Source organism: Odontesthes bonariensis, chromosome 9, assembly GCF_027942865.1.
Source record: "Odontesthes bonariensis isolate fOdoBon6 chromosome 9, fOdoBon6.hap1, whole genome shotgun sequence".
In the NCBI taxonomy this organism is placed as follows: domain Eukaryota; kingdom Metazoa; phylum Chordata; class Actinopteri; order Atheriniformes; family Atherinopsidae; genus Odontesthes; species Odontesthes bonariensis.
In genome coordinates this window covers 5816491-5830067 of record NC_134514.1, presented here as the reverse complement: position 1 = coordinate 5830067, position 13577 = coordinate 5816491, and the positions used below count along the sequence as shown (strand labels likewise).

The 13577-nt window shown below is 40.8% G+C and overlaps 1 protein-coding gene across 1 annotated transcript in view; it reads right to left on the bottom strand.

Annotated features, from left to right (window-relative positions):
• Positions 1 to 5341: 5341 nt before the first annotated feature.
• Positions 5342 to 13577, bottom strand: part of gpr4 (G protein-coupled receptor 4) — a 75055-nt gene continuing 66819 nt past the window's right edge. Inside the window, exons 3-4 of the mRNA XM_075472842.1 lie at positions 10813 to 11077; positions 5342 to 9349 (exon numbers count right to left, since the gene is read on the bottom strand). Of these exons, the coding sequence (XP_075328957.1) occupies positions 8628 to 9349; positions 10813 to 11077 (987 nt within the window). The 3' untranslated portion in view covers positions 5342 to 8627. The remainder of the gene's footprint in view (positions 9350 to 10812; positions 11078 to 13577) is intronic.

The following is a 13577-nucleotide window of genomic DNA, read 5'->3' as shown; positions in this document are numbered from 1 at the left end:
CAGTGTGTCTGTAACACCTAAAGTGTCAGGAATTATTAAAATAGTAGTAGCCTATAGGAGGTTCAGTGAGGAAAGGTTTGCTCACAATAATTGCTTGATATGAATATTTTAATGAGCAGAATTATCTACTTAAAGTTCTACCTTAAAACCTTAAAACTACCTAAATGCTAAACGTACAGGCACAAATGTTAGTGTGTTTAGCAAATTTGCCTGTAGAATCTCACATTCATGTAATTGTCTTGACCTTAGGAGTTGGAGAGCATAAAAAGGTCTCAGAGCATATAAATTACAGATGGTCATTTGCAATTCTCTCTTTGACCTCGTTCAGCTCACGATGAGTCCTCTTATCTAACCCAAAGGCTCTGAGTGATTCAGTTTCCATAAATTTGTATTTGAAATGAGCAGTGGTTCTGGAAACAAATGATAAGGTGGTTGGTTATTTGCATGAATATGGTGCAGGTTGTTAAGAAGCTCCTCAGTGTTGAGACGAGTTAGTCTCATCTGGGTAAAATGGCTACTTGGAGCATTTTTCTACGAACATTTATAGGAAAATGGGAGATGCTACCAAATATTACAGTAATAGTTAACTGGATTACACACACCTTCCTCCACTCCTAATACACAGAATTCTCACAACAGTTTTAAAAAAATGTGTCATGTTTGTTGGTTTATTTTGTTTTTCCATCACATAAACGTTACATTCATTTTACATAATTTCCCAACCCACAGCACTGCAAAAATGTTGAGCCGCCCAACATTTCTTTTTATTCAGCTTTCAAGCAGCCAGACTTTATTGTTATCTTTTAAAAGTGGTCTTGATTAATAGTTATTCGAGTTTTCTGAAGATCTTTCAAAGGGTTTTTTTTGGACATTTTTAGTCAGTTCCCTGATGAATAGATTCAGAATAATTAGGTTTTTTGTTTGTTTGTTTTGTTTGCTAAACTACTTCAAACTGACCTATTACTGAAGTACAAAATAAAGATAAAAGAGATCTAACTCAAGGGATGAACCAGTGTTGTGACAACAAATAAGAGACAACTTACCAAAGAAGCCATTTTAAATTTCAAAATTGCTTTTTTTGGGCACTTTGTTACCTGCAAATCTCGGTATATTTCATCATGATGTGCAGTGTGTCCTTAAAAAATGAAGAAACTGAAGTAAATGACAAAAGAAGTAGTGGCAGGCCTAAAACAGATGTACAGCACTTTGTTACCTGCAGCAACACAGCTTACAAATCTTAAAAACTGTTGCACACGATAAACAGAACCCGTTGAGATAAACGCAATAAGATCAGGGGAAAGTGGTGATCTGTGAATGCAGCCAACAACCCACATAAAGCTTTAATCTACTGTCTTCTTATAGTTATTTTCCTCCCTCTTGTGATTTCAGACGTACTGAGGGTTTACATGGTGAAAAAGAATTGGATAAACCCACAAGGAACCTGAATGCCTCCCCAAACGTGATAACATTTAGAAACATAAATGCCTGTCAGTCAGAAATTAGCTCTATTGTTCTTAACTCATGGTGCGTGGTGTGCATTCAAAAGCATAGCAATGTGAGTCTATTTTTCTTACTGTGTTGTGTATTTGTCTGGGCGATTCAGTGGCTGGCGACCTGCTTCCTCTGGCAGAATGGAAATACAGCTGAATGAGTTACTAATTAGATTATAGCACATGTCTTAAATTGGATTCTGGGTCACATTGGTCACAGTGGTAGGAGGAATAAACAGCTCACTGAAAGACTTCCAAAAAAAATCTGAATAGTGTTATTGATTCGGTATGGTTCTTAAATGTAAAGGTAGTTTATTTTTCTGTGTCCCATATTTTATTCAAATTCTAATCTGGTTGCCAGAATATATTAGCCTGGGAATTCCCATGCTGCTTTGCGCGCAATTTCATTCTCACTGCAAAGTCAGCCTGGAAACCACCACGCTTATTTTTGCCTGAGTTTGGGAACCAATCACAGAACGGGGGGGGGGGGCAAGACGATGACGACGTCTATGCGCTACACCGAAGCGTGTAGAGTGTTAATCCAACATGACAGCGGACACAAGGTTACCATTTGATGCAGCCTTAGAAAGTGTTTTAAGTAGCTTAGAACGCAAGTTTACTTTTATTTTACTTTTTTTTCTTCTTCTTCCACGTCGAATTTCTGTCGTCATCTGGTATAAGTGATACAATTGGCTATGAATCGTGCGCAAAGCAGCATGGGAAGAACCAGACCCCATTTGATAGACATTCGTAGCGCCCAATAAACGGCTCTAGGCATTCGTAAACCACGCCTCAAATACGAGAAAATGCACACCTAGTTACCAGACCACCATCTCATCGAGATGTGGACGCGTCAGCCAGGCTAAGAATATATAGTCATTACTCAAAAAACACTGTTATATGCAAGTATAGAAAATTGATGGATGGATGGATTTTACAAGCATCCCAGCTTGTTGAAGTCCAATTCAAAAGTAATCTGTGTACCTCCTAATAGTACATTTAAAAAGTTTCTGCCAGGAAAAATCTTCTACATCCTGTTTCTCATTCAGTGAATGGGAATATAGGAATAAGATAAGATGATCACTGCTATTACTGTGGTAATTCAGTCATATGTATACAATGACTCTGTTACAGTTGTGTGTTTCATAAAGCTCAGTTGAAAAAAAAAAAAAGAATTCAGCCATGTGTCTAAGCTTCAAAACGTTTCTGAAGAAAGTAGAAAGAATTATGCAAGGTCGTAAGAACGTGGGAGGATTGCAATGACAATGGTTTCACTTTCACAGGAGCTGAGAAAGCCTAAAGATGCTAACTAGCTAAGTAGCCCAGGGCTCCTACATAGGGATGATGGGATACACGATTCCTTTTACTGACTCGAGTTTGTACGAGTCACTCACTAAAGTGAATCGGGTTTTCGAGTCACTTGAATCAATCACCCAGAGTGTGCGCCACCGAATGTACAAACAAGTTCAAACCACGTCCCAAATCATTATGAAAAAGGCTAAAAATCAAGAAGTCTCCAAGGTGAAACATTTATTTTTCTTTCTTTCTCTCTAAATAAATTCTAATAACCCAAACAGCCAATAAATTAACATTCATTGCGAAACACTGCAAAATTGTAATAAAATGTATGAAACTGTGCACCAATAGAAAATTGAAATAACCTAAACAATAGTGTAGAAATAAGAATATTCTAACATTCAACACTGCACCATTAGAATAAGATAATTATGTACAGAATGAATGAACTCCCGCTTCCTTCGAAATAAAGCCGGGAGCGAGTGAGCTGTGAGTCGGGTATAAATCGTGAGTCCTGAATCCTGAATCCTGAGTCCTTTTGTCATGGTACGTAGGTACTTCTGGGTTATTTATTTAGTTTAGGAACCAAAGTAGAAAAGACTTCAGCCAGATCTCTGACGTTTTATAAACCTGGAGTGAAAGACACAAGATATCCTACATTACACTGCCGTTGCTCTCCATGGTGCTTTGTGTTGCTCTGTAACTTAACCCCACATGCTCCAGTGCTACTTCTGTTGCTGAGCTGCACTCAGGCCAGAACCACTCTTTATTTCCCGGGGGTGTTCATTTTTCCTTTCACCTGATGATGAATCCCTGTCATAATCAGGTGAGCTGTTGGTAATGACATTGCGGGGCCTCTGGCGACGTTCTATTTTTAGACCTATTGCAGAGGTGGCCGACGAAGCATAGAGGACGAGAGACAATGTTCCCTGAGACAGGGTGAGTTATGTCTCCTCTTATGAACACAAGAGCAACTGTGCACTTGCTGTTTCCTTTAACTTTCTTTCACACATGCATATAGGGCAAGGCAAGGCATCTTTATTTATACAGCACATTTCATACCACAGGCAACTCAATGTGCTTTACATAAAGACAAGGCATTTAAAAGAACAGCAGCATAAAAGCAGCATAAAAACAAGCAATTTAAAGAGAAAAAAATTAGAATAAAAATTAAAACACAGTTAAAAGCAATCAAAGAAGAGGGGAAAAAGAAAGATATAAACTCAATCATAAGCACACGGAAAGAGAAATGTTTTTAACCTGGATTTAAAAGTGCTTACAGTTGGGGCTGATTTCAGTTCTGCTGGTAGTTTGTTCCAGTTGTGTGCAGCATAACAGCTAAAAGCTGCTTTACTGTGTCCAGTTTGAACTCTGGGCTCCACTATCTGACCTGAGTCAGCAGATCTCAGAGCTCTGCTGGGTTTATACTCTGCTAGCATATACTCTACTAAACCATTCCGTGATTTGTAGACGAGTAGCAGAACTTTAAAATCTATTCTGTATCTGACCGGGAGCCAGTGTAAAGACTTGAGAACTGGGGTGATGTGATGTGATCTCTTTGTTCTGGTTAAAACTCGGCTGCAGCGTTCTGAATGAGCTGCAGCTGTTTGAGACTCTTTTGGGGGAGTCCAGTCAGGAGATCGTTACAGTAGTCCAGTCTGCTGGAGATGAAAGCATGAATCAGCTTCTCCTGATCCGTTTGGGACATGAAACCCTTCATTCTGGATATGTTCTTAAGTTGATAAAGGGCTGATTTGGTGACTGATTTTACATGATAGTTGAAGGTCAGGTCTGAGTCTATCAGCACGCCGAGGTTCCGGACTTGGTCTTTAGTTTCTAGAGACAGACTCAAGATGTTTACTGACAGCAAACCTCTTCTCTTTTTCTTGATTTAACTGAAGGAAACTTTGGTTCATCCACTTTTTGACTTGCTCTAAGCAGTCGCACAATGACTCTATAATTATATATATTTTTTATATATAAAAAAAAAACAACAGCACAGTATGATTTTATATATGCTTACCTCCTATTCCCACACCGTCCTGTACAGACTGTCCTGTTCTGTTTGTCCATCCCCATGAGGACAGGTTAGAAATACAGGGTAACTTCTGATCTACAAAGTTAGAATGGAAGAGACGCACTGCACAGTACTAGATATAAATGCTCAAGGACACACACTCATTGCAATAAATGCAGATAGAAACTTGCACAAGGAACAGAGGAGGTCCTGAATGTTATTCATTAGCTGTACGGTCCTCGGAGTCTAGACGAGGTGAGGAGTGAGGAAGGTGACTTTGTGTTGGCACCATCCCAGACCTGCTCTCTCTGATTACAGAACAGTGTTACGGAATATTCTTTTTCTCCTGTGATTTGTAGCTGTTTTACCTCCAAGCGTCCTGATCTGTTGCCTCTGAAATATCTTTGGATATGTTTATGTCTAAAATGTCATACAGCAAGGGGCGTAAAACCACATTATCTCTATGTGTTAGCCAGGTTTTAAGAGCTTTTATGCAGCTCTGTTGTTTTTAAACAAGCAGACACTGGTACACCAAAAGTTTCGTATGCATAATTTATTTCACACACTGACACTGTTGATGAACAAATACACAGTATGAAGCCTGGCACCTGCTGTCTCATTAACATACGGCACAACTTACAGCAACACGGACAAACCAAGGGAATGCAGAAACCTGACTTTACACCGTTGCACTGAATTTTGACTGATGTTTTCATGCCGAGACAACGAATAAAACATAAATGCTGGGATCAGATCATTTCCTAAACCAAGGGCAGGTGGAACTGCAACACAGACACTTCTACCGAACCGCTGGATTATATGAGACATAATTCAGCATTCAAGGAGATTCATCGTGTCATTGTTACATTAGCGTTCAGCAGGGCTTTGTATTATGTAAACAGATGCAATGAAATGTCATTATCATGAGTCCAAGAGTACAAAAACATATGAAAGCAAACAAGAGCACAAATATAAAACAATTTTAAGGTAAGGCTGACAGTTGATGATGCCTCTGTGAGACTGGTATTATGTTGTGGGTGCTAAAAACAATATGTCGGGTCATTTTGTGTTGCTTTTTCTGTGTTGACAAGCTTCCAAATAGGAAAATGAAGATAACTCATGTAAGAGGAATGTCAAGTCATAGCAAATATGTCCTGTTGAACAATTATCTTCATTTTAACCAGGCCTCGACAGCTCTCACTTCTTAGAATGGCACAAGAAAGGTGACAACATACGTGTACAGCTGAAAAGGAAAGTGCAATCTCTTTCCATTCTAACAAGAGGGGCTTGTTTGAAGGGGCTGCAGGAGAAAGCCTCTTCTCTCTAAAAAGAACATGGCAGCACAGCTTAGGTTTGCAAAGCTGCATCTGAACAAACCACAAGACTTCTGGAACAATGTCCTTTGGACAGACCAGACCAAAGTGGAGATGTTTGCTCATTATGCACAGCAGCACGTTTGGAGGAAACCAAACACAGCATATCAGCACAAACACCTCACACCAGCTGTCAAGCACGGTGGTGGAGGGCTGATGATGTGGGCTGGTTCTGCAGCCACAGGACCTGGGCACCTCGCAGTCACTGAGTCCACCTTGAACTCCTCTGGATACCAAAGAGTTCTAGAGTCAGATCTGTCCAATGAGCTGAAAGCAACGCTGGACAGAAGAGTGGGCCAAGATTCCTTCTCAGCCAGGAGAGAGACTGATAACGTCCCACAGGAAACCATTACTTCAGCTTCCTGCTGCTACAAGCTGCTGGATCAGGGGTTCACTTAGTTTTTCACACACATATTCTGTGTTTTGTCTTAGTTTTTGTTTAATAATGACAGTGTGATGTGTCGAGTGTTGCTGTTCTTCTAAGGTTGTATTCACTTAATTTAAGACCTATTTTTTTAGGACCAGATGATTTTACATCAAGCACTGATACCTAAAACCTTAGAATTGAGAGTTTTTACTTTTTCACATGATTAAATGGAAAAACAAGGCAGCTCCACTGCTTACAAGAGAAAAGAGAAATTTAATTATGTGATTATTATGAACACGTAGGAAACAACCAATACTGTTTTACTTTACCCAACTACTTCCTAATACTTGTCCCACAGACCTTTTAAGATGCTTTTGTCTGTTTAAAAAAGCAAAATATTTCTTTATAATGCTTTTAATGTGGCATAGCAGCATCATCTTATTATGACCTCATCTATAGCAGCTAGCAGTCTCCTTTAAATCACAGCAGTATCTTCAAATCTCACCAATTTGAAGACCTCTAGTGAAGATAAAAAATGAATCAAATGGAAAATGTCAGCTCAGAGGTTCAGGAAGAGAGCTTCTGTCTATCACAGGAATGTAAACATTACAGCGCTACCTATTTTTGTCTGCAACATCATCTCAGTAAATGCTGTCAGAGCTGGATGTTCCATTAAAACACCAAACTGAACACATCTTAGGGCCCTGCCACAGCTTCTCTGTCAGAAAAGCCAGCTCAGTGGAGACTGGTTGGATTACTCTCTATGCAGAAAGCCTTTTTAGCTAAGGCTGTGGTTTAGAACTGGATAATCAACTAGATTGGACTGACTCAAGTGCAGTCACTGGCATGCACAGCGGGCCCAGCTGCAACAACATTGAGTAAAAAAAGCTTGATTGCAACACACGTAGAAGGAGCTGGACTTCCACTTCTTTTCTACACAACAAATCTGTTGCATTAATGTTCAAAACGCAAACTTATTTCAGCGATTATGGACGCATGCATTTGCTAATATTCTAAAACTGTATGATTAATCTGTGTCACCCTGTGATGACGCTTATATTCTGCTTCACAATATAATCATGGAAACATTTCAATATAAACTATAAAAAGGATTTTGTTTTCTCCGATTTTTCTTTTTTTGCATGTGTTAAAGAAAAAAACAAAACATGGCTCACAGTAAAAAAAATAAGACACCTTTTTTCTAAGCCTTCCTACTTTTACAGTTTAGAAGTGGAGGTACTTTATAAGGCTTGATATTTCATTGAAAAAAAAGAGACAAATACCACAATGTTTCAGTTCAGTAATCTTCTGTCCACTTACAAGTCATGCAGAGGGTGCTGTGTTCAAACAATTCTCTTAAAAATTCAAGGATTTCTTTTAGGCATCATAAGTGACTCCTGGCACAAATATCCAAGTTTACAAACAGTGTTAAGATCCTTACAAATCACACTAAAGTCAATCTGCTGATCGACGTTTTGGTCCACTCTGTGGCGGATTGGCAAATAATTTGGTTTCAGATTATCTCCCAACTTTTCATTTGGTCTCACCAGCAGGTCAAAGTTTCACGTCTGAATCTAAAAACCAAATCCTAGTCTGCCTCAGCACTCTGGGCTTAAGGACAGCATTGCATGGACTGCATCTTTAAAGGGCTAAAAGCTGAACCATAGTCAGCGATGTGGGTCTGACGCTGACAAGTTATTGGAATGCAAAAGCTCCACATGTTAAGTTTTACAAATAGCATTACAAAATCGGTTAAAAGATAATTTGCTTCTAAAAAGGAAAATCACTTCCGATGTCTCACATAAACTGTCCTCGGGTGCCACTTTCAGGCCAGACTTGTGCTACAGATGCAACAATAGCAGTTTTCTGCTGTGTGAGCGTTTCGGCCTCATTTACTATGGTTGAATGCTGCACGATGAGCTCACACTAATCTAATTTTGGCTTCTTATTTTATCATCTAGCGGACACATTAACAGCCGCTGATTAAATCTGATTTCGCCTGTAATTCCCGGAAGAAATCAGATCATGGAAGAGCTTCTTTTTCACCGAGCTGAACACTTTGAACCTGTTGCCGTGGGTAGAATTCACTTCTTAACACTGAGGATGGTCATCTGTAGACACTCCTCCCTCAGAGCCACCAGTTCAGTCTTGTAGGTGCTAGTTTTGCCTCCGTCGGCGTACACACAAGGCTGCTTCTTTGCCGACAGCGGCGTGTCCATGGTTACCGACCCGGCGTTGAGTATGTCGGCGTGTGACGGTGAGGAGGAGGAGCGTCTGTGGCAGGCCGCGGACATTAAGGCTGAGAGGGCCCGGCCGACATCGTGTCTGGCACCCTCATTCACAAAGCAGTACAAAATGGGATCTGCTACACAGTTCAGGCTGGTCAGCGCCAGCGATACGTGGTACGCAGCAAACAAAGTCTCCTCTGAGCTGCAGTCGCACGGCTTCCTCAGAAACATAACACTCCGCACCAGGAGGAGGATGTGGTACGGTCCAAAGCAAAGCAAGACGATGAGAATCAAACTTAAAGCCAAACGCTGGATTTTGGCTTTTTCCTGGCGCTCCGTTGAGACGTTGCACCGCACTGCCACTAGGATCCCTCTGTAAGCGACCAGCATGGCTGTCCAGGGAGCCAGGAAGCCAAGAAAAGTCCTGTAGAGGTTCATCCCGGCCACCCAGTCCTGCATGGGATACTTCTCAAAGCAGAAGGTGTGGTTGAACCGATCCTGGAAAAGCTCGTCGTGGAAGAGAGGAGCAGAGTTGGCAACGATCTCAATGACCCAGACCATGACACTGACGAGGACGGCTGCAGGAAGTTCAGGAGAGAAGAGGAGAGGGGAAGATTCAATACTGAGGAATAACTTCCGGTCCTTAAAGGGATAGTTCGCCTCTTTTGACATGAAGCTGCATGACATCCCATATTAGCAATATCATTTATGAACATTTTCTTACCCCCTGCTGCGTCCTGTGAGCCGAGTTCCAGCCTCGTTTTGGTGTTGACGAAGGTAGTCCGGCTGGGGCTTAAAAAATAAACCGTCTTGCTTCTCAAAACAATATGCGTTCAAAAGAGTAATACATTTGCATCACAGAATCGATCTCCAGGAAAAAGTAAGACCTTACAATCGCTTGGCCCTATTTTCTCTCTCTACATATCAATGCATACAGCCACCTAGCGATAGCCGCACCTGTTACGGTGTTTGCTGCTCGGAAGCAGGGGACTGCGCGGTCTGCACTTCGGTCTGCACTTCGGTCTACACAGCAGGCAGTGATACGAAGGGAGAGAAAATAGGGCCAAGCGATTGTGAGGTCTGACTTTTTCCTGGAGAACGATTTTGTGATGCAAATGTATTACTCTTTTGAACGCATATTGTTTTGAGAAGCAAAACACTTTATTTTTTAAACCCCAGCCAACTAGCCGGAACTACTTTCATCAACGCCAAAACGCGGCTGGAACTCGGCTCACAGGACGCAGCAGGGGGTAAGAAGATGTTCATAAATGATGTTGCTAATATGGGATGTCATACAGCTTCATGTCAAAAGAGGCAAACTATCCCTTTAAAGGGACATTTCTCTTCTTTTAACTGGGGCCATTTGAGGTACTTATGAGCAGTCGGTATCTTACCTGCAGATGACAGCGTTCAGAGTTTGGAGAATCAGAAGCTTTCCTGATGGGCAAGCTAAAGATACACAGAATGGGACCGCAGAGAAGCACATTTTTCACCATCTAAAACAGCTAAAAAATAAATAAAAAAGCGAAAAAGCTACACTGTGGATATTTACACTGCATCACTTCAGCATCAAACAGATGTTTACACAGAACATCTGTGAAGCAACGCTGTTCAGGGTGCGTTCAAAAGCAGTCTGGGCTGCAACGCAAGACTCTCATGCAGAAGTGATACGGTGCCAATATCCACCATTACAGCATTCACTCGATAAAACCACAATAAAATTTTGCAGGTTTTAGATGGCAAAAAAATGAGCTTTTCTAGTGAACCCCTTCTGAGAAGCTGTTCGTTTTAGTTGATCCATTGGGAAAGCTCCTGATTCCCCAAAGAGAGATCGCCCTGACCACTGTTTTCTGCAAGCAAACAAATACTTTATACAACACCAGTGTCCTAAATATAAAGAAAATAGGATGTTCAGTAGACAAAAGGCTTTTGAGTTTTCCTTATTGTTTAAAAGTAAGTTTTTAAATCCAGTCCTGCACATTCATGTGTCAGCAGGTTGCATGTGCTCATGTTTGCCCTGAGGACAGGCAGTGAGACGTACCTGTTTTGATGCGCCGAACCTTAGCAAAGCGCAGGGGGTACGCCACAGCCAGGTATCTGTCCAGCGATATGCAGCACAGGAAGGCAATGCTGACATAGATGTTAGTGTAGAAGATAAAACCAAACAGCTTGCAGCTCTCCTGACCGTGGATCCAGTCATCGTGCTGCAGGAAGTAGTCGATCCACAGAGGAAGGGTGGTGATGTAGAGGAGGTCAGCCACCGACAGGTTGATCAGGTAGATGCCCAGCTCATTGCGTTGGCGTACCTGAAGGAGAGCAGTGAAGGTACATAAAGAAGGGAGAATAACAAGATATAAAAATGTAAGAGGATTAGAGATTAAAAGTTAATTGCATAGGGCATGTTGAATCCATCCTTCCAGTTTCACTGGAAAAAATGCCCCTCCAAAAATAAGTAAAAATACAAACAAATACAAGACGTTTTTGCTTGGAATAAGCAAAAAAATCTGCCAATGGAACTAGTGAAAATCGTCTTGTCAAGATTTCTTGAAATAAGATGTGATATTCAGGACTTTTGAGTTAAAAGTGATTTTGAAATTAGCTTAAAAACCTCTTCAAATTTAAAAAAAAAAGCTTGTTTCATGTGAAATCCGACTCAAAACAATTTGTTTTCAAGACTTTTTCATTTAACAAGATATTCCAGATGTATTGTCTTCAAACAAGTCCCTATATCTGGCTGAAATGGTACTTGTTAGGCAGTTGTGTCTTATATCAAGTGTAATGAGATACTCAATGAGACAAATATACTTGGTAAGAGTTCACTGGAAAAAATGCCCCTCCAAAAATAAGTAAAAAAGACAACAAATACAAGACGTTTTTGCTTGAAATAACCAAAAAAATCTGCCAATGGAACTAGTGAAAATTGGCTTGTCAAGATTTCTTGAAATAAAATGTGATATTTAGGACTTTTGAGTTAAAAATTATCTTGAAATTAGCTTAAAAACCTCTTCAAATGTAAAAAAAAAAGCTTGTTTCATATGAAATCCGACTCAAAACAATTTGTTTTCAAGACTTTTTCATTTAACAAGATATTCCAGATGTATTGTCTTCAAACAAGTCCCTATATCTGGCTGAAATGGTACTTGTTAGGCAGTTGTGTCTTATATTAAGTTTAATGATATACTCAATGAGACAAAAATACTTGGTAAGATTTAGATTTTTTCCAGTGTTGTTTCTGAATGGATTCGCCAGCACTTGGACAGGAAACAGCTCTGTTTCCCATACAGCTGTTGATTACACAAAATATTACGTTCCTGCTTTGGATTCAGGTTTTGAAATGTGGTTGAAGGAGAGAGCATCTCTGAGTAATACACTTCACTCTCCGAAGCACCGAGGGCTCCTTGATAATGTGAGTGTGGTAAAACACAATCGTTAACCTGATTTGGGGTGCATTTGTGGCATCTGAACTGCACAAAGTTTGTTCCTTGACTGACAATAATCTGAACCTGAACCTGAACTTTTTAAAGACGTTTGTTCTTGAAAAACATGAAACCATGAATTCACTTGAATGAAAAGTCAATAACGATCCTTCCTGCAGCTGCCAAAGCAAACTGAAGGTCTGTGGGAAACGAAATCCGGACCTTTGATGCGGTATGGGAAAATAACCCAAAGGCGCTGTTGATCATATCTCTCAGGCAGTGTTGTAGATGCTACTGTGAAATGAAATGTAAGTCACAGGCATCCTTCGTGTGTATGTTTGTCTGCTGCTTTCCTGAACTGTTTACATCGCAAATATCCTCAAGGTCTATTAATGAGTCTAAGAGTAAATTAAGACCAGTGTTTACTCTGGTAATTATATATTAAAAAGGTGGACTAAACATCCTGTTTTAAAAAAAATAAGTCAATGTGGACGTGCCTTTAACCTGCATTCTAATGCACGGCCAGCAGGGGGAGACTCCTGTGAATGCAGAGAGAAGTTAAAGCTATGGTAGGTAATCCTAGAGAGCTAGCAAGAGAGCTAGCAAGATTCGAAAGTGTCCCCTCCTCTAAGCTCCACCCCCCCCCCTCCCCATTCCGTCAGTGCTTCATCCAAAGCCGGTAGAGCCGCGTGCGCACATGGAGCAGGGAGCCGGCAGAGGGGGGCGTAGGCAGAAAGCAGAGGCATCTGATTGGTTTTTTGTAGGCGACCAATCCGAGATCAGCGGGACGCTGATCTCGGATTGGTAGCTTTTTCTCAGTCCTGCAGCTGCCACAGAGGTCTGATTATTTTCGTCCCTTTTTCAAAAATACATCTTGTATAGATGTCTCTCAGGATAGACGGACGCTGATCTCGGATTGGTCAGCTTTTTCTCAGTCCTGCAGCTGCCACAGAGGTCTGATTATTTTCGTCCCTTTTTCTAAATACATCTTGTATAGATTTCTCTCAGGATAGACGGACCATTTCACCCAGTATTACAAAATGTGTTTCTGAACAGGATTACCAACCATGTCTTTAATTATGGTAAAAGATTGATTTGTGATGGGTTTTTTTCTATTTATAGCAAGAGATGCTACGCCCCAAAACTGATCAGCCACATCATTGAAACTACTGACAAATAAAATGACCAACACAGCTCACCTTCTAGGAAAACCTGCTTGTTGGCATTCACATACATGTCACTTGGCCCACACTGTTACCCGCTGCCTAAAGATGTTTGCATTCCAACTGAGGACCAACAGAAGTGCTGCTGCAGTCTTAAACTGCATCTTTAATCAACAAGATGCATGCTGTTGTGCCTCCGCTGCTACTTGGTTAATTATTTAGACTGA